This window comes from Scardinius erythrophthalmus (assembly GCF_964197995.2).
Source record: "Scardinius erythrophthalmus genome assembly, chromosome: 2".
NCBI classification, from domain to species: Eukaryota; Metazoa; Chordata; class Actinopteri; order Cypriniformes; family Leuciscidae; genus Scardinius; species Scardinius erythrophthalmus.
In genome coordinates, this window is record NC_138222.1 from 35087641 (window position 1) to 35108796 (window position 21156).

Here is a 21156-nt window from a genome sequence, read left to right on the forward strand (position 1 = left end):
TATCGATTGATTTTTCACACAGCAAGCACCTAGATCATGCATGGAAGCTTCGTCTACACTTAAATAAATTAACAGAAAGTGAACTAGTGTGGATAAAAAAAAAAACATGGCAGATCGATTCAAACTATATAGCCTAAACTTCGACGAAGGAATAACGCTACCAGCTATCCTAGATGGCATAGTGCAAGTGAAATGTTTGTGAGAGTTATCACTTTTAAAGCACTGTTACGTAATCTTATGTATAGATTTATCTGCCGGCTTAATGCTTCTAAAAATGAAATTATTGTGGGTTTATCAAAAAAGGGTTAGTAGGCCTAGTACTACACGGTATCAGTCAAAGCTGTGGAGACACTGGTACTGGTGTATTTTGTAACTCTATGTTTACAAAATTGTATGGGTTGTGATGGATTGTATGGGTTGTATATGTTGTTCAATGTCTTTTTTTTTTTTTTTTTAATTGGACTTTGAGTCTGTAATAAAAGTTTGATTGATTGATTGATTGATACAGGCTTAAAACTGTGACATGTATGGTGTCAGAGAAATTCACTCAAATATAATGTCCATTACAGTGGATAAATCTATTCCTGGGTCCCAGATATATAAAAAAGTGGTATTGCATATAAATTATATTTAAAGTGATATTGCATATTTGTGAATTAAGATTAAAATATAGATTTTTGTTTTCAATACAATTCAGTGTACACGTTATATTACTCCGCAGTTACAGCATATTCGTCAGCGTGGTTCGGCTCTCGGCTCGGCTCGGCTCTCCAGCAGGCGGTGATCTGATGATTCTGCTCGTCTTCACCAAATACGGTCAGCGCGCGCCTCTGAGTGTGTGCGCGAGTGCGCGAGCCGCGGCTGCCAGTGCCGCTGCCTGTGCGCGTGTCTCAGGGAACTGCGCTTAGATCCTCTCGGAAAGGTACGTCTATTAAACACCCATTTTACTTCGTTTCAGCTTGCCAGTATTTTCTTGAATATATCATTACGTGTATGAGGCATAAATATACTGTAAATGAGGTAATATCCAGCTTGTACTGTTTGTATTTGAGCTGAGCTGTATTCGGGTCTTGAACGCGAATTGCTCTCATTTCAGTATGTCACCGATGCCTAACCTTTGATACAAATTAAGCCATACACGACTGTACGTTTATATTTTTTATATTGTGAACTCCTCAACTCTCAAATACAGATGTCACAAAAGCGCTAGTTGGCTAACCAGGCCCTATGCCGGTGTTCTGTCACGATATACATATATATGGTGGGCGGTGCATTTCACACCAAGGCCTTCAGTGGTGTCATACCTTGAATGAATCCACCTCTTAATACGCTTTTAATAGCGCATAGACTCTTTATAGTTGTGAAATTGCTGTTTTATTCTGCACCGGCAGTTATATGGTTAATGCGGTGAGTTCGGAGAAGGCCGAGTAGAGAGAAAACGAGCGAGTGCTATATATATACACACACATATCTATATGTGTGTGTGTGAGAATATGATTTTGTACATTTCTTCATGTTTTCTAAAAAAGCGTTGTTCGTAACGTTACACGTTTTTTAAATGTATTTTTATAGTAGTTAGCCATGCCTGTCTAGGATGAATAGCGGTTGTGACATGTAAAGTTAAGCTTCCACTCACCTCGCTCGCTCACATGAACATGATTCATTTTCATAAACTGCCACAGTTTAAGATCAGATCATAAATCAGCCTCTCACTGGCTGAACTGTTCATTAACTAAAGAAGGTTACCCAAGCCATTGGAAACTATGATGAACTGAACCCAAAAACAGCAGTCACGTTCGTTTTTCTTTTTAAATGAACAGAATTTGTCTGATTAATGCAATAAACAGAGTAGTGAAAAGCCTTATAACCCGCTTTATATGAAGAATGGCCTTATATGAATTCACAAACCACTGTCAGGGTCATTGCTGTTGATTTACTTTCAATCAGGTGAGGTCAACCTATTGATCTGTATTTATGTGTGTAGTAGGACGGTAATTTATATAAGAGCTCATGTGAGTATGAAAATATTCTAAAGTTAGAAAATGTAATTTGAAATTTTAAAACTCACAGGTTATTGTACTTACTCCGCAGCCATGCCATCAGATCTCGCTAAGAAGAAGGCTGCAAAGAAGAAGGAGGCTGCCAAAGCTCGACAGCGTTCGAAAAAGCATGATGAGGTGAACGGAGAAGGAGAGCTTCCGGATGGCCAAGAGAATTGTGCAGTAACTAATGGGGAGGAAAATGGAGGTGTGTTTATTAAAATTCTGCCTGAAGTTAGAAGAGAGAAAGAGACATTTAGACAAGTGATTATTCACCCACACTGTGTACTTCCAACATTTTTGACAGTTCACGCTCATATAAGGCCCTTAGCAGAGTCAGACTCCATTTATAAACAAACATAGCTATTGTTATAACATAATTTACTTGACATTTTACTGAATACCAGCTGTGCATGATTTAAGTACAATAACTGCTGTTCTGATTGGTTGATGAACTTGCTAATTAAAGGGATAGTTCACCCAAACATTTTAATCCTCTAAACATTTACTCACCCTCATGTTGTTCCAATCTTGTATGAGTTTCTTTCCTCTGTAGATAGTATCCCATAGTATTTTTCCATACAATGGAAGTCAATGGGGTCCATCAACTGTTTGGTTAACCATATTCTCCCAGAATAACTTATTTTGTGTTCATCAGAAGAAAGAAACTCATGCAGGTTTGGAACAACACAAAGGGTGAGTAAATGATGACACAAATTTCATTTTTGGGTGAACTGTCCCTTTAAGATCTTCAGGAGTGCTTGATAATTACAGACAGGGGAGTTGTATCAGGGTTGGATCTGAACTTAAAGTTAGGTGGCTCTCCAGGGACAGGACTGGGCACCCCTGTTCTAAGGTGTGCAGTTATTTTCCATTTAAAGCACTGCTGTTACGTACGTCCATGTCTGTCGACTGCATTAAAGTTCCATATCACTTCGCCAAATTCTTTCAGTTTTCGAAGGCACTGACCAAGCTAACCAATATGACAAACAATAGCGTAAAATAACAAAATTTCCATCTTTTTTCCACTAGATTACTTTTATTACCTATAGAAAACACAGCCTCTTTTTCCTGCTATCTACTGACACGATCGCACACAGCAAGAAACATACATGCGCACAGAAATTTGTTGATCAACTTTTTCGATAAATTAGCATGCAACTGAAAAGCTGCATGACATTTCTCGTGTTTCTAAGCAGTTAAAATAGCTTCACTGCTACAGAACACTGTTGAGAGCCTCTCTCTCTTTCTCTCTCATAACTGTACGTCAACGGCCTCCATTACTAGCTCTAAAATGACATTTTGGAATTAGCAGCAGAGGCTTGGGATGAGATGCATAAGAAATTATTTCTACACACAAGCGTTTTAAGGGCAAAAATTTAACAAATGTGTTGAAATAAAACATCTGAACAAAGTCTTGGGCGTGGTAACTGTAGTATAAGCAGTATAATTGACTCTGTGCTAAATAATGCTCATTAACTCTGGTGTGCATGATTTTTGACTCGTTGCCAATTATTCTTTTCATGAAAAAAATTTTTTGCTTTAAAAACAAGCTTTATAAGCTTTGCTCTCCTCTCCTCTTACATTCACTTATCTTTTCTATGTTGCTTTTTTTCACTTTTTTCTGTAGATGTCGCCGCTCTGGCTAAGGAGCTGGATGAGTTTGAGATGCGTAAGATGGAGGCACGGGCAGTGACCGGCGTCTTGGCCTCCCACCCCAACAGCACTGATGTACACATCAGCAGTCTGTCGCTCACCTTTCATGGCCAAGAGTTACTGAGCGACACAAGCCTGGAGCTCAACTCCGGCCGGCGCTATGGTCTCATTGGCCTCAATGGCACAGGTATGAAAGTTAAGGGACATTGGGGCTGATACTTCCATTGCTTCTCAAGATTTGTATTAGAGATGCACTGGTTGATCGTCCAGAAATCGAAACGGACAGTTTTTGATCCAAACACTTTTATTTAACGCTTTTATTTTAGCCGATCTCTTTTATGGACTTTCTATTGAAAAGATCTCTATTTTCACGTAGACTGCATTGCAGTAATTTCCTAAAATCTGTAAATAGGACGTTAACACAGGCTAGAGATGGGAAACACTGAAGACGGATGCAAAAAAAGAGAACACGCGCGCCAGCAGAGCAAACACGGTACCAGGCACAAAAATGTTTGAAATATAGAAAAAAATTATATAAATATTGAATCGGGTATGGGGGTTTAAATGAATGTATCTCTAAAGGACTGTCTTCAGAAAAGTTTCGATGGAATTTTTCTTTTCCTCTTACCTCCATATAATGCCTATAAGCCAGCGCTGCTTGTTGTACAGCGGTACCCAAAGAAACTGCTGCTGTTCCATAAGCACCATCTACTGGCAGAGAGTGAATTTTCATTCAGTCCGTCTGCTGTTTTTGTCTTGTGCAGGTGTTCTATGTAGCATCATTTCACAAATCTAAAGTCAGACCATTCTGTTTTGTTTTAAATCTTGAAATTATGCAATATAATTTAAATAAAAAACAACTGCGAATGCTACATGTGTGTAGCATCTTTGTTTGGATAATGATTAAATTCAGTGGTTGCCTCTAATTTGAAATGACTACATATATATATTTATATATATTTTTAAGGCCAGTTTGGCCTGTTATAGAGCAAATAAACAACAAATAAATTTGCTTAAACAAAGAAAAAAAAATTGTCCAATTTGCTTGTAAAAATATTGGAATCTGCAATGAAAATTCAGGATCGGTTTATCCCTACATTTTACATTGACAGACCTGTGTGTAAAATTTTGTATGACTTTGTACCATAGCCACCATGACAATTTACAGTAACCTAATTAATTGACAAGACATTCTCGTAAGCATATATAATAAAGGTTAGGGCCATCTATGAATGGGAATATTCTTGAACACTCTTTGTAGGCAAGTCCATGCTCCTGTCTGCTATTGGTCACCGAGAAGTTCCCATCCCAGAACACATAGACATCTACCACTTGACGCGTGAGATGGCCCCTAGTGAGAAGACAGCACTGCAGTGTGTTATGGAGGTTGATGAAGAGAGGATAAAGCTAGAAAAGGAGGCTGAGCGATTGGCTCATGAGGACTGTGAGTTATGCACATATTTCATTAATTCATCCACATTGTATCATACACCCACATGCATCAGGTTTTTGCTATACGTTATATGCGTGATATACGCTAATACATTATAAGTAAAGAGACCTGGCCATTCAACTCTTATCATTGGTTATATATATATTTTTTTTTTTTAAATATACTTATATAGTCATATGTTATATATATATATATACACACACACACACACACACACATATATATATATATATATATATATATATGTATATATATATATATATATATATATGTGTATATATATATATATATATATATATATATATATATATATATATATATATATATATATATATATACATACATACCTGTGTGTGTGTGTGTGTGTGTGTGTGTGTGTGTGTGTGTGTGTGTGTGTGTGTGTGTGTGTGTGTGTGTGTGTATATATAAATATATTAGCCCATTTTCTCTGCTCTTCTTCTCCTCAATACAGCAGAGTGTGAGAAGCTGATGGAGATCTATGAGCGTTTGGAGGAGTTGGACGCAGACAAAGCTGAAGTTCGAGCCTCACGAATCCTCTTTGGACTGGGTTTTACCCCTGCTATGCAGCGAAAAAAACTGAAAGATTTCAGTGGAGGCTGGAGGATGCGTGTGTCCCTTGCCAGGTATGAAAATGGCATTTAAATGTTTCTTCAATGTCAGAATGAAATTTTCTTTATATAACTGCAAAATGCAGTTGGTTGCTAACTTTATAAAAACATATTCAAACATTAACATTTTCCTAATTCATTTTATACGTAGTATTATATTTTCACTGTAATGAAGCTTCACTTATGAGTGGACTAAAATCTCTGGTCAAATTATAGTTTACCAATTTAATACATACACTAATATTAATACATTTCCTACATTCTTTAATCTCCCTTTGTCTAATTTCCCTCTTTCAGAGCCCTGTTCATAAAGCCCTTCATGCTGTTGTTAGATGAACCTACTAACCACCTGGATCTGGATGCCTGTGTGTGGCTGGAAGAAGAACTTAAGTCGTGAGCACTGTTCATTGGATTTTCTAGTGTGCCAATAACGAGATGGTAATTTGCATACAAAAAAATTAAATGTCGAGTTTCATGTAAGACAAATGCCTAGGAATTGTAGTTTAAGGCACACCAGGGAATATTTTTGAAACAAGGTTTTTTCAAAAAGAATATGTTTTTCTTATGATGTCTAACAACCTTTTTTTTTCAGTTTTAAGCGCATCCTTGTACTCATCTCACACTCTCAAGACTTTCTCAATGGCGTGTGCACGAACATCATTCATCTCCACCAGAGGAAGCTCAAGTACTACACTGTGAGTGCTGTTTTGGTCGTGTTTTTTTTTTTTTTCTTCTACAGTTTAATATTTGGAGAATCTATTGAATGCATTTAAAGAGATGGTTCATCCAAAAATTCAAAACTCATAAGTTACTCACCCTCGCTCTAAACTGTATGACTTCCTTTTTTTTTACTGAATGTGAAACATAAAAGAGGGTATTTTGAGAAATGTCTTAATGTTTTTGTCAGTACAATGGAAATAGAAATATATTCTAAGTTCTACAGAAGAATGAAACTCATACAGGTTTGGAATAGCATGAGGGAATTTTTTAATGTAATGTCACACCTTTTTTGAAAATATGCAGTACATTCAGATATTATTGAATGAAGCTCCATCAGTGTTTAGGAGGTTGGATGTAAAAGCTTTATTGTCTCCAAAAATCTGTATTGCTACCTAGCAAGCAATAGCTGTCATTTCACCGTTTTGGTTAACTATAGTCCGACTATAAGTAACCCACTTCTAGACAAAATAACCTTGAATTTGGTTACATGTTGTTTTTGCCAAAATAACTTGCAAGGTTTATGATATTCCATCATTCAAGCAAAGTCAACAGTGATTACAAGGTGTTTGGTTTAATTTCTTTGAGAGGTTCTATGCGTATCTTGTGCGTCTATTCTTGGGCTATGGTTAGACGTCTTAGATTTTCACTGACAGCCCAAATTTTGAATTGTTTTAGCCTAGACATCAGGACTGTGTTTGGGCGGCTATTAAATGCAAAATTACTTGCTGGCTATGTACTTGTCAAGCCTTAAAAGGCCTGAAATCTGATGCTTTTATTACTGTTGCTAATTATGAACTGTCTGGTTTATTGGCATACTTATCACATATATTAACAGTAACAAAGGTACAGTATGAGAGCGGTAAAGTCTGTTATGTATGCAATTTTAGGGTAACTATGACCAGTATGTGAAGACCAGGGAGGAACTGGAAGAAAACCAGATGAAGCGGTACAACTGGGAGCAGGACCAGATAGCTCACATGAAGGTGAAACAGTGCTGCCTTGTGGCCTTATTGCTCTGTTTGACTTGCACTTTCTCTTATTTCATCATTCTTTTATTGCGCTGTTGCCACAGAAATATTCACCAGAGGGATGCCATTGCAAAAATAATGTCAAGCTTATTCCCTTCATCTCTTGTAGAACTATATCGCCCGTTTTGGTCACGGCTCTGCAAAGCTAGCTCGCCAGGCTCAAAGCAAAGAAAAAACATTGCAGAAAATGGTGGCCTCTGGCCTAACAGCTCGTGTCGTGAACGATAAGGTTTGTCACACAGACAAACACACATCAACAATAACACACTGTAGCATTTAGAATTCTTGCATGCCATTTTCTCTTGCCCAACACCTGTGATCGGCATAAAGCATCAGTTTAGAAATGCTCACTTTGTTCAACTGACCAATGCAATGGCTAAGACAAAAGAAGTGAAAAGTGAGAAGCATTTAGTGAAAAAACACGGACATGATTTTTTATTTTTGTCACTTAGGTACAGGTTTGGTAAAAGCAATTGATTAAAAGTGGATTCTGAAATTTCCTTAAAGGGGTCATATAATGCCATTTTTGTACAAGCTAATATGATTCTTTAGGGTCTAAATTAAAAGTTTGTAATATACTTTAATTAAAAATTCTCATTAGTATTGTAAGAAAACACTCATTTTACCTGGTCAAAAACAGCTCTGTTTTCAGCACGCCGTTTCAGTGCATGTGTCTTTAAATGATAACGAGCTTTGCTCACCCCGCCCCTCTGTTCTGTGCATACACCATTTCTAACACAATAACCACGTGTTGTTCATTATAAACGTGGGATTATGAAATATATTGAGAATGTCGTACATAGAAAACATGCTGTAATGTACCCTGAGTGTAAACCTTAGACGCATTCATCGTGAAGCCTGCAGCAAGGCTGGCAAATTTCGCAAAGATTAATATAAATACTAATATAAAGGTTAATAAAACATTACACTCACATCTTCTGGAGGTTCAGCAGGAGCACGTTGGTACCGATCCGTTTTTTCTCGTTTGTAAAGCTGTCTGGTGTGAAATGATTCGCGCAAACATGAAAGCATGGACGATCCTGGGGAATCCCCGTGAGGGAATCCCAGCGTCAATCCTTTGGGCATATCGCTTCAAAAACAAAACTCAGCCACTGCATCTTCAACGGCTCGGATTTAGGAACATCCAAATGACTGCTGTGTTCCTTATTACATCTAAGAACAGAACACCACAATCGCTTAGACGCCATTCTACTCCAGCATAACAACAATGGCGGACTACTATGACGGCTGTCACAGCTCGCTCAGGGCGGGTCTTGTGTTGAAACACGGCTGTCAATCTCAATAGCGGGAGGGGCGTACGATCTTATGACGTCACAATATCGAACGGCTTGATTTCAGAGAGGGTCAAACATATAAGGAGATTAAAACAAAACCACTGGATGGATTTTTATCATGATAGGATGGTTGTGTACAGGCACTGCCAACAGACATTTCAGTGCAATCAACTTGTAAAAGTGCATGTACCATTATATGACCCCTTTAAAGGAGAACTCCGGTCAATTTTAACATTGAGCTCATTTTTTTGTACATTTGGAGTGCTGTCAATACAGAGAACAACGACAAAAATCGGTGTTGCCTACACCGAGTTATTCTATTTTTAAAATTTGCACCCTGTTGACTTCAATGGGGCAATGTTTAAACCTGCTTTTAGCCTCTTAACATCCTTGATGTGTCATTACAAGTGCACAGAAAATGTGAGTGATTCCTTCTGAGTGAACACGAGTGGATCTGACTGCAGTAGATTTAAAAGATATGTATAAAAATTATGTTATTTAAGCCAGCGCAAATACCTGTTTACATCCTGTTTTTCGGTTGAAGTCCAAAGTAGTCGATTGCCGAGTTCACGCGCATAGGTTTAGTCATAGACATCATATATAGCTAGACGCCCTATTGGCCGCTGGGCGCAAGAAATGCGGCCGCCATCTTAAACCGGTCATACTCCTATTTGCGTTGCATAGCAGCAGTAGACGCCAGAGCACTGTGCAACATATTCCTGCTCAAATCGGCGGACCATCGCTCTGGGATTACTTTTCACAAGTTAGATTTAACATTTAACATTACCGTACTATTGATTGTATTTTGTGAATAAAATATGCAATGTGTCCTGTATCATAGCTACATGTATGACGTTTGCAGCAAAAAAACCCGCGTGAAAATCGGTTCGGTATTCAGTGAGATATGATTAATTAAATGTGCTGACACCTGGCAAACAGATTACACTGAGCGGAGCGGTTGACCGGTTTAAGATGGCGGCCCCACGGCTCGTCCGTGCCAATAGGCAGTAGCGGTCGATAGGGCGTCTACCTATATGATGTCTATGGGTTTAGTTACCAATGATCACGCGCGTGAACTCGGCAATTGACTACTTTGGACTTCAACCGAAAAACAGGATGTAAACAGGTATTTGCGCTGGCTTAAATAACATAATTTTTATACATATCTTTTAAATCTACTGCAGTCAGATCCACTCGTGTTCACTCAGAAGGAATCACTCACATTTTCTGTGCACTTGTAAGGACACATCAAGGATGTTAAGAGGCTAAAAGCAGGTTTAAACATTGCCCCATTGAAGTCAACAGGGTGCAAATTTTAAAAATAGAATAACTCGGTGTAGGCAACACCGATTTTTGTCGTTGTTCTCTGTATTGACAGCACTCCAAATGTACAATAAGGGACTGTTCGTTATTTATTTAAGGGGCCACCGGAGGAGTTTTGAGATCTGTTGTCAAAAAAGACATGACCCTCCCTTCGCCAGCAATAATTTTTTCTATGACCCTCCAAAATGATTGTGAAAAAAGGCATGACCCTCCCCGATAATTTATTGATTAGCCTAATTCTGTACTGGTTTGCGCTTGGCAAAGATGTTCAGATAGCCATTGTTTGTTTGTTTTTTAAACCATAAACTCTTGCTTTCTCATATGGCTGTAACGATAGACCAAACCTACGATTCGGTTCGTATCACGATTTTTTATTTTAGATTTGAAAAAAAAAAATCATGTTTTCGGTGCTGATGCGGTGTGACGCGTTCAACATGTGGGTGGCGCTGCGAATAAAGCATCTAAAAGCTGTCACAAAGAACCGGCAAAAGTAATGATTATTAATGTCATATATAGACATTTTAATTGTTTATTAATAAACAAGTGTTTTCTGTGTCTACTGCAACTGCAAAGATGAAGTTAACGATGCTTCGCGATCTTCTCAGAACGCGCCAGAGAGAAATGCACATTTCATAAGGAGAAAGCAGTCTGTTTTCCTTCGTTTTGAATTGTTCTGCATGTTTAAAAGTAGACATTTCAAGCTTTCTATACATTTCTCAGGTCTATGAGGCAAGTAGAATACCTTACGCTGAGTTTCGGTTCATTTATGAGACAAGAATCCAGTTCACTCGCCCGCGCCTCCGTGTCATGATTATCTATGTTCTACTATATTTAGACTACTTCTTATTTATTAAACCCAGATGAAACATTGATTAAAATTAAGATAAAATTAATAAAAAAACGAAATTCACTTTAAAGAAAGGCTTTGTGCTTTCTGTTTGAGGTCTCTGGGCAATTTTTAAAGTCGCTTCAGAGCAGTCATGTCCGTGCGTAATGGAGAACTGTCATGTCCGTAACATTTTTTTTTTTTTTCACATAAATGCAAACACGAAAAATTAAATAAAAATAATATAAAATTTAATTCTCTGTGGAGGCCGATCTTTATTCATCCGGTGTGGGTATATATATTTTAGAATTACTGAAAAAATATTTTGCCACCTAAAAGTTAAAGATTTTTTTGTGGCACGTCACATGTGTATTTCCCTTATATTAAATATAAAACGCATGTGTAGACTGATATTTTTCTAATGTCTTGACTCCTTTCAGACTTTTCAAATAAATGCATTTTGTGAGAATTTATATTTTAAGTTTTGACTGCAAATGTCACGTCCATTCACTGGAATCGCCCAATTTTAACGAATTTATCCTCAACTAGTTTTTGTGGTGTAGGTCTATGTATTTTATGTTAACTTAAATAATAGCCTAATAGTGATTTAAAGATGTGGTAGCGCTGCGAAGATCGCGAGTCGTCAACTTCATCTGTCTAGCCAACACTGACATAAAAAATAACCGTTTTATTAGTAAACAATTCAAATGTCTCCTGCTTGAACATATTTGCCTGTTCCTTACAAAACACTGACAGTGGGGTTTTTGACTTTTTTTTTTTTTTTTTTTTTTTTTTTTTTGAGCAGCTGCGGACAAATTATTTCGACACACACACACACACACACACACACACACACACACACACACACACACAATATTGATAAACAGGATTTTTTTGTTGCTTTTTTAATACAATAAAATTTTCATTTAATTTATTGTTTAACCCTCTGGGCTTCTTCGTATTATAGTCACACTTAGCTTCCTCCCGCCCGAAAACGGGCGAAGCCTTAAAATCTTACTTTACTTTTTCCCAGGATAACCAATCAAATATATTTTTGTTCTATAATGTTTTCTGATTATTATTTAGAATTTTTGGAATTTTTTATGATATTTTGCATTAATTATATAATTTTTATGAGCTATTTTTTCCATTAGAATTAATATATTATTTTTTTTTTTTTTTTTTTTTTTTCAATAAATGCAACATTTCACATCAAAATAGAGTGCAGGCCTAAAAAAAAAATTTCAACTGAGAAGAGCGCCATCTAGTGGCTTCAAAATGTATTAATTTGTGTCATGTCCTATAACCGCATATAGGCGGCCTATAGCTTTTTTATTTATTTATTTGATTTATTCCCATTCGGAAAGAAAAAAAAATATTACTAAGCAACCACTGAATGGAACAACACAAATTATATATCATTTTAAAGCTTAGGATCTCAGCTTTTTAATGCATCTAATTACATTTATTAACTCCTAACGAGTGCTGAGTAATCCCTCTAAAACCGAGTGTACCGCCAGCAGGCGCCACCTAGCTGCGAAAATATTCTTTACCATATTTTTTAAAAAATCTTGCCTTGATTAACACAAAGTTGATGTCATTTGAAAGCTTAGAGTCTTAACTTTACAGTGAATGTATCCACTTTGAAAAACTCTTAAGTATTGCTGAGTTATTTGCTGATAAATAGAATTTCTTTTTTTTCATAATCTATAAAATAATGTACTGCAATGTGTCAAAAACATCATACAGCTCATGAAACATTCTCAGATAATTGAAAATGGCACTTCATTTTTTTACAGCATATTATTACAATTAAAATGAGCCCAAAATTAACATAATCTATTGCTTTTATGACAAGATATTCTTCATGAAGAAAAAATTGCCCATGAGGGGGTGTCAAAGACTGTACAAAAAGGCTATCTCTTTTCCAAATGCTGTAACTTTTGATTCCTTTGTCCAAAAATTATTATTTTTTTATCCAGATGCAGCTAACATGTAGGGGGACTTCACTAAAAAAGAATTTTCCTCCTACCTTATTTCCTTCCTGAGTTATTCCATGACAAATAAGAAAGATATGCAAAATCATAATAAAAATTATATATATTTATTGTCTTTTATCCGCTGTTTCTTGGCAGGACAATGTCCAAATGTAATGTAATTTATATTTTCAAAAAATCTAAAAAGAGTTCTTTCAAACGATACCTACCTTTTGACTCTCCTTGCTATAGTTTTGGAGTTATTATGAATATATAATTTTTATATAGTTTGGGGCAAAATGTGCTGTTTCAGTCTTACCAGTTCATTTCTCTGTGTGTGTGTGTGTGTGTGTGTGTGTGTGTGTGTGTGTGTGTGTGTGTGTGTGTGTGTGTGTGTGTGTGTGTGTGTGTGTGTGTGTGTGTGTGTGTGTGTGTGTGTGTGTGTTTGTGTGTGTGGGTGTGTGTTTGTGTGTGTGTGTGGGGGGGGAGGGTGTCTTATTTGCACTCTTGATGTTCTAGAGTGTCACCCCTTCATTGCTGTACACTTTTTTCAGCACAGTGGCTGATCTGTAGCTTCTACCACCAAAAGTTTCTCTGAAATTTCCTATTTTTTCGTATTTCCCATTCATTTCCTATGTCGCCCGTTTTCGGGCGGGAGGAAGCTAAGTGTGACTTTTTTTTACGACCCTTTAACATATCAGAATCATCTCCTTGATTTTTTTGTGTGTTCATATAGGTAATAAAACAAAAGTCACCAAGTTTCACCCCTATCCGATGAAGCAAAAAAATTAAACAATTCGAAACGTTCAAGTTTTCGCCCGTTTTCGGGCGAAGAAGCCCAGAGGGTTAATAAAATTATAAGCCTATTATTTTTAGTTTATTAACAGCAACAACAGCTGTAAAAATGAAGTTGACGATCGCCATCTCCGTATAGTGAACGCGCCTATAGAGAGAAATGCACATCATTACATAACCAGAGAGTAGCCTATTTCTTTTCGTTTTAAATTGTTAAAAAGACATTTCAAGCTTTCTTAAGATATATTTCATGTATGTGAGGCATATGCTGAGTTTCGTTAAGTTAGGATGAGATGCACTCCTGTTCACGAGCAGTGCAAGTGACCACGCGGGCGCCTCTATGATTGTGTTGTCTGCTATATTTGGTATTTGGCAATTGGTTGATAAAAAAAAAATATTAAAATTAAGATACAATTTATAAAAAACGAAATTCACTTCAAAAAATCGTTTTCTGCAAAACAAAACTTAATTAAGTGGTCAAAATCATGTCTGACCCGCTCCATGTCTCTCGATATTGCGTATACTCGTGTGTGCGGTTCACTTTTCATAATCAACATAGATGAAAAAATAACATTATTATATTTTAACAAAAATGAAACTAAATGAACATTCTGTTCTGACATGATGCTGCACTTTTTCTAAGCGCGAACTGAAGCGACACTGTCAAACAGCGCCAAACTGGGGGGTCAGACCCATCTGATATCGAAGGGGGGCTGATAACGCGAGATCAACATGGAGCTAAATGGAAAAAAAATAGCACCAAACAAGCCACTTTGAAATGTTGCTGTTTTAATGAATATAAAAGTTGGGTGACCCTCCCCCTAGACTAAAAAAAGTTGGATGACCCTCCCCTCAACAAAGAATAAAAAGACATGACCCTCCCCTATTTTCCTCCGGTGGCCCCTTCCATAAATACCGAACGGTCCCTAAAATGAGCTCAATGTTAAAATTGACCGGAGTTCTCCTTTAACAGTTTACTAAGCCGACATTTGCTGTGGTGACTATAAACACAGCTCAAGCTTTGGGCTGTAGAGGGCAATGAGTTTGCTTTTAAAGATGAAATTGTCAGGTGTTTATCAGAGTTTTAACCACACCTTTATCCTTCAGACCTTGTCGTTTTATTTTCCCCCTTGTGGGAAGATCCCGCCTCCTGTCATCATGGTGCAGAATGTCAGCTTCAGATACTCCAATGACACAGTGAGTCAACAGCCTGTTACTTGATCATTTACACAGTGTTGTCTGTTTGGGATATTTTTGTTTCAGCACTCATACTGTAAGCTGTCATAAGCCGTATTATGTTCTAAAGTTTTAGTAAGCTGTCTAATTCTATAAGAATAGAATTCCACACTACAGCCATAACGATAAAGCCACAAAGGAACAATATTAATGGAATCATTTTCAGAACAAGTTTTTTCCAGTTGATGAATAATAAAAACATTGACTACCAATCAGAATCCACTCCACTTTAAAGAGCTCAAGCAGTAGACAACATAACTGCAGAGCATACTTATAATAAACAAAATGTAATTGTGCGTTGGTGTGGACACTACTATAGTTATTGTTATTCTTGGTGAAAACGGGCATTTGGACTGAAAAACAGTGGCACACGCAAATATATCATAAAAATTGTTTTCGTTGAATTTTATTTTATTTTTACAGCATTTTATTTATAAGAACTTGGAGTTTGGCATTGACCTGGACACACGAGTTGCACTTGTGGGTCCCAATGGGGCAGGGAAGTCCACACTCCTCAAGCTACTAATGGGAGAGGTCAGTTATGAAAGATTGATTTGACAGTTAACATCTTCTAAAAAGTGAGTTTTAAAGTCATTAGCATTAATTGGTTTGTATTTTTATCTCTCGCAGCTTCTCCCCACAGACGGAATGATAAGAAAGCATTCACATGTCAAGATTGGCAGGTATCACCAGGTACCGTCTTTATAGAAATACTGAGTATGATTAGTTGACTTACTACTTGTGTTGTTCTTGGCAGTTTCATAACATTTATATGTCTTCGATATCTATGTACTGTACATAGATAGAGATACATATTAAATGTCTTTGTTACAGTTCTGGGGGCGTATTACAGAAACTTTCTAGTCTTAAGTTAAGATCTGACAAGTTAATTTAGGATTTTTCACAAATTCGTATTACAGAAGTAAATTTTAAGTTGATTCTTATCCTATCTTACGAAATCAAGCATCTTACAAGCAACCAATGACACGCAAACAGCTGCTGTGAAGTAAAACGGAAAAACTGGAGAATGGAGAAAAAAATAAGTGGTGCTTTTCATTAAAGGGCACCAATTATGACTCTTTTCACAAGATGTAAAATAAGTCTCTGATGTCCCCAGAGTATGTATGTGAAGTTTTAGCTCAAAATACCCAAAAGATCATTTTTTACAGCATGTTTAAATTGTAATTTTTTGGGGCTCAGAAAAACGCGCTGTTTTAGTGTGTGCACTTTAAATGCAAATTAACTGCTGCTGCACGACCCAGGGGGCGGAGCCTCACGAGCTCGGCTTCAGTCAGGACAATCTCATCTGATTATATCAGAACAGAAACTCTCAGTTGCGGTGTTCATTTCGACTCGGAGTCGGACAATAATGCCCACAGAGCCAGAGAATATATGCTGTATGGACATAGAACAGGTATAGTTTAGTTTAATTATGGTATAACTTATTTGTCATCTGCTTTTATCCACTAATACAAGCCTGCTGTAGCAAAACCCGTCCGAATGATGACCAAAATATACTGACGAGTTCAGTGAAGTTTATTGTACATCACACAAAAGATGAGCGTTAGTTTTACTCCAGAGAATCTCTGTAAGAGCTGAATAAACATATAAGAAGTGTGCATTAAAGTCTTATCCATAAACTCTCTCTCTCTCTCCCTTTCATTATCAACAACATATACAGTGAAGTACACAAAACACTCGTTACAACTAACAGTAAACAAATAACGTTATACACACCTTTTCAGTGGGTGCTAAATAAACTGGTAAACCTTATATCCGTAAAATGACTTGAAGAGCTGTCATAAAGACCGCGCTCTCGCTTTCATTTCTTCCGTGTCCAGTCACGTTAGTCCTGTCGCTCCGGAGACTGTAAGCTTGATCACAAACAGTACAGATCCATCCTTGAGTAACAACGGGAGTAAATGAAGACTGCTATGTTCATTCTTACATCCAACAACACACCTCAATCGCTTAGGAGACATTCTTGTCTACAGCTGCTCAAGCGTCGAACAATGGCGGACTCTGTGTCCAGCTCACTCAGGGCGGGTCTAGGTTCAAACTGAAGTGTCACTCAACATTCGTGGGAGGGGCCTGCTCAATTCTACGTCACATTGCGCCGAATCTGAGAACAGCTCATTCTGAGACAGTGCTTATGATTTATTGAGATTGTAAAAAAAACACTGGGTGGATTTTTATCATTCTAGGGTGGTTTTGCTCACACACTGCCAACACACATTTATGTTCAAACACCATGTAAAAGTGAATTTTGCATAATAGGTGCCCTTTAAGTGAAGTTTTGATAAGCTTGGTAGAAAAGGCAAAGCCTAATCTTTTTATTTTATAGGAGTCTGTAAGTTTTGTCGTCAAAATGCAGCACATCATTTGGGTGTTCACAAAGTCTTTCCACCGTCAAACATCGCTGTTCTTGTATCATTAATAAATGTGACGCCATTCTCAGACAGGCCTTCAAATAATTGGCTTTCAAATCATTTTGAAGTTAGGACACCATTGGGGTTGTCCTAAAGTTAAGACAGTTTTTAGGATTTTTTTGTGGAGTTAGGATGCTTCTGTAACATTCTTTTCCTATCTGTAGTTAAGATAAGATTATGGACTTAAGAAATGTCATTTTGTAATAGCTTTTGTCCTAAATGAGGTCCTAACTGAAATTGCCATGGTTACCAGACAGATAAGATAGGACTCTAAAGTTAGGATCTTTCTGTAATGCGCCCCCTGAAAGCTAAATATAGTTAAATGATTTATGTTTCTTCATAATTTGAAGTAATAAGCGCATACATTTTAAGTATTGGCAATTGTTTGTACAGTAAGTGCTCTTGCATTGTCTTTGTCCTGCAGCATCTGACTGAGCAGCTAGAGCTTGACCTGTCTCCTCTGGAGTACATGATGAAGTGCTTCCCAGAAATCAAAGAGAAAGAGGAGATGAGGAAGATCATTGGACGTTACGGCCTGACAGGGAAGCAGCAGGTATGTGTGTGGTTGTGTTTAATGTGCAGGGGTGTTAACATGAGTGCTACGTTATTTTGAAGGCCAAACAATACAGCACACTGTACTTAATTGTCATATCCCTTCTATACAGGTCAGCCCCATCAGGAACTTGTCAGATGGCCAGAAGTGTCGGGTGTGTTTTTCCTGGCTCGCATGGCAGAATCCCCACATGCTGTTTCTGGATGAGCCAACTAATCACTTGGACATTGAGACAATTGATGCGCTGGCTGAGGCCATCAGTGAGTTTGAGGGAGGGATGATGCTAGTTAGCCACGACTTCAGACTTATTCAGCAGGTATGTCTTATTGTACAAAGCCAGTAAATGGATCATATCTTAGATTATTAGTGTGTCTAATTAGGATGTTGTTTTTACATTTGACTGGGATCTGGATTGTGTGATGGATGAGTTTTCTATCTCATTCTAGGTGGCTCAGGAAATTTGGGTTTGTGAGATGCAGACCATCACCAAATGGAATGGAGACATTTTGGCTTACAAAGAGCACTTGAAGTCAAAAATTGACAAACAGACTCATGATATATAAAAATCCATGGGCTGGACAGACAAACTTTTCCATCATGGATTGATTACCCTCCTCTACTTCCCAGATGTGCATGACTGATGGAATTTTGAATCGGACAGTGAACCTGTTTTTTCTGCTGTTGATGTGGATTGCATTCCATTTTACTGTCATCTAGGATTGTTGACAACTTAAAATCAATCATTAAGCGTTCCCTGGTCTTATATCTTTTAATGCACCTCTCATTTCCCAGCATCAGCACGTCTGTGTTATTTAATATTGTAAAGGCAATAATGGTTTATTGGAATGAATAGATTCAATTATGTTGGTGCAGAACAGTAGAAAACATTTCAATTTTCAGAATATCCTACATCAAAACATAACGTACGGTGTTCATACCAAAATAATGACTGTAGACATAAAATACCATTTTAAACTGAGCAGTGAGCAGTGTAATGTGTGAATAATGCATACATGTGAATGCACGTACACTTGGAACAGCAAATGGTGCTGCTGTAAGACCTTCCTCTTTTTCCTCATTTAACTGTTAAAGAAAGATGAGCTGCTGTGGCATTATTTAGGCAAAAAAAAAAAAACGTCAGGCAAAACTGTGCTGTTGCTTTGTTTACACATACAGTCAGGTCTGTTCAGATAGCTTTGCTTGTACCTGTGAAGAGAATCATATTGTAGCTTAGCAATATAACAGCAAGCAATGATTCATTAATATGGTTTCTAAACATTTTTAAATAGTTTCTCAAAGAAGACTATGTGCAAATGCACAAACGTCCATGTTGCATAAAGAGGTACATTTATCAGTTCTAATGAACAGCAGCACCCTTTCTCATAAAATACCAAGGCATGCAGGTTTCAGTTATTAGGAAATGTTCCTGCCCACACTGTGTGTGAGTGTGTATTTCTAACTTGGCTACACTTTGGGGGCACATTTTATAGAGATTTTCTTTGCTAAACCCAAAAAGACTCCTTGTGGAAACACCTTCCCATTTAGAGAGTTAAACATGCATATGTGCAACTGTCCTCCAGTATTGTGGTTGCACATCTGCATTGTACAAAGTGGAGGATTTGTCTCGGTCTTTGTGCAGCACTCTGTCTTTCTGTTTCCCCCGTAATAATTTCTTAGTTCATATTGTAAGAGGAGTGTGGGGTGTTTGATTGAGAGGGTGAGGGTAACCTGCATTATCCTCCACGTACACCCTGACGTCAACACACACTACAATGGCTTTGCCAAAGCTTTTAAATACATTGGGATTAAATGAGATTAAACTGAATGGACACCGTATGACTCGCTCCTACACTGAAATACAAATTTTAGCCCTAAGACAACACAAACAATCCTTTAAACAATCTCTGAAAATATGCTTTGCTTCCTAATATAATGGTGGCAGCAGATGCTGCTAGTCCTATCTCTATCTACTTCCATCTTTTCACAATGAAGAAAACCAAAAATTTGACAAGAATTTGACATCCTTTTAATTTTCGTCTTTGTACAGGGAGGCATGTGTAGTAAGATTGATTCCTATAAGATGGCCACCTACACAGCAATATTGTACATAAATTATTTAATTTTTCTCTTGAACTCCAGAAGACTAGTGTATTTGCAACAGAGATGAAAGAATAACAGTGAGTTGGGTAAACAGGAAAGTATTGCAAAAATAACACAGCTCAGTAAGTGCCTTTATAGTTGATCAAGACTCTTTGCTTACATATAATTCTTCATAGACTTCTTTATAGTGTTTTTGAGTCCTAAATTATGGCATGAGGGTATTAATATTAAGTGTTTTTATTTTTCGTAATCTTTGGTTTATTGTAATGAAATAAATCTTTGATGATGAATGAATAGTCATATCTGCACTGTTGCTCATGCAGCTGTTTAAAGGGGACCCATTATGCAAAATTCACTCTTACATGGTGTTTGAACATAAATGTGTGTCGGCAGTGTGTGTACACAGCCACAATATAAAGGTAAAAATCCACCCACTCATTTTTTAATCCCCATAAATCATAAGCAGTGTCTCAGAACAAGCCTTTGCAGATTGTAGCTTTTGTCTCATTTCACAGGCCCCGCCCACGACTGCTGACAGTCTATTAGCATAGACCCCGCCCTGAGTGAGCTGTTGTACACAGTCCGCCATGTTTATCTCCTCGCCAGAGCATTTAACAGAATTTATTCAGTCAAGAGCAGTAGTGAGTGATAAATGTTGGGCATAGGCTACTGTTGAATTTTGAAGAATTAAGTAATGACCGTAACTAATAGCAATTAAAATGTTAGATGCAAAACAACTTAAAGCAATTTTAGATTAAACGATATTGAATGTCTCATTTCTAGTCTTCAAATTCAGAGTGTCACTGGAAAAATAAAATTGATCGAGGGACAAGGGTATTTTTGTAAGCGTGTTTTTTCCCTCTCTTATGTCTTCTCTCATGGATCAACATCTGCAGATTACTGGAGGATTCGAGAAATAATGAAGAGCTATGAATTACGCCGTTAGGCCTACCTAGATTTGACATTTCTTCAGCAACAAATAACGACGACTTCAACACAATTTTATTCACAGACATTAAAAAAAAAAAAAAAAAAATTCTCTGACTTAAAGTAGGATATCAGTACATTTATTTCTTACCATGCTTCTTTTGATCCGTA

At 37.3% G+C, this 21156-nt stretch overlaps 1 protein-coding gene across 1 annotated transcript; it reads left to right on the top strand.

Moving 5' to 3' along the window:
* Positions 1 to 826: 826 nt before the first annotated feature.
* Positions 827 to 20893, top strand: abcf2b (ATP-binding cassette, sub-family F (GCN20), member 2b). The gene is made up of 15 exons (XM_081359570.1): positions 827 to 922; positions 2092 to 2247; positions 3670 to 3882; positions 4957 to 5139; positions 5621 to 5792; positions 6075 to 6170; positions 6370 to 6472; positions 7385 to 7480; positions 7635 to 7754; positions 14848 to 14937; positions 15400 to 15510; positions 15607 to 15669; positions 17830 to 17958; positions 18071 to 18274; positions 18405 to 20893. Exons 2-15 carry the CDS (start codon positions 2094 to 2096, stop codon positions 18519 to 18521), a joined length of 1851 nt encoding a protein of 616 aa, XP_081215696.1. The 5' UTR covers positions 827 to 922; positions 2092 to 2093; the 3' UTR covers positions 18522 to 20893.
* Positions 20894 to 21156: the final 263 nt, after the last annotated feature.

Excerpts from the sequence above, each read along its gene's own strand:
- abcf2b (XM_081359570.1), top strand. The coding sequence starts at position 2,094 with ATGCCATCAGATCTCGCTAAGAAGAAGGCTGCAAAGAAGAAGGAGGCT. Across the intron at positions 5,793-6,074 it reads ATGCGTGTGTCCCTTGCCAG|AGCCCTGTTCATAAAGCCCT; the intron begins GTATGAAAATGG and ends TCCCTCTTTCAG. Across the intron at positions 18,275-18,404 it reads ACTTCAGACTTATTCAGCAG|GTGGCTCAGGAAATTTGGGT; the intron begins GTATGTCTTATT and ends ATCTCATTCTAG.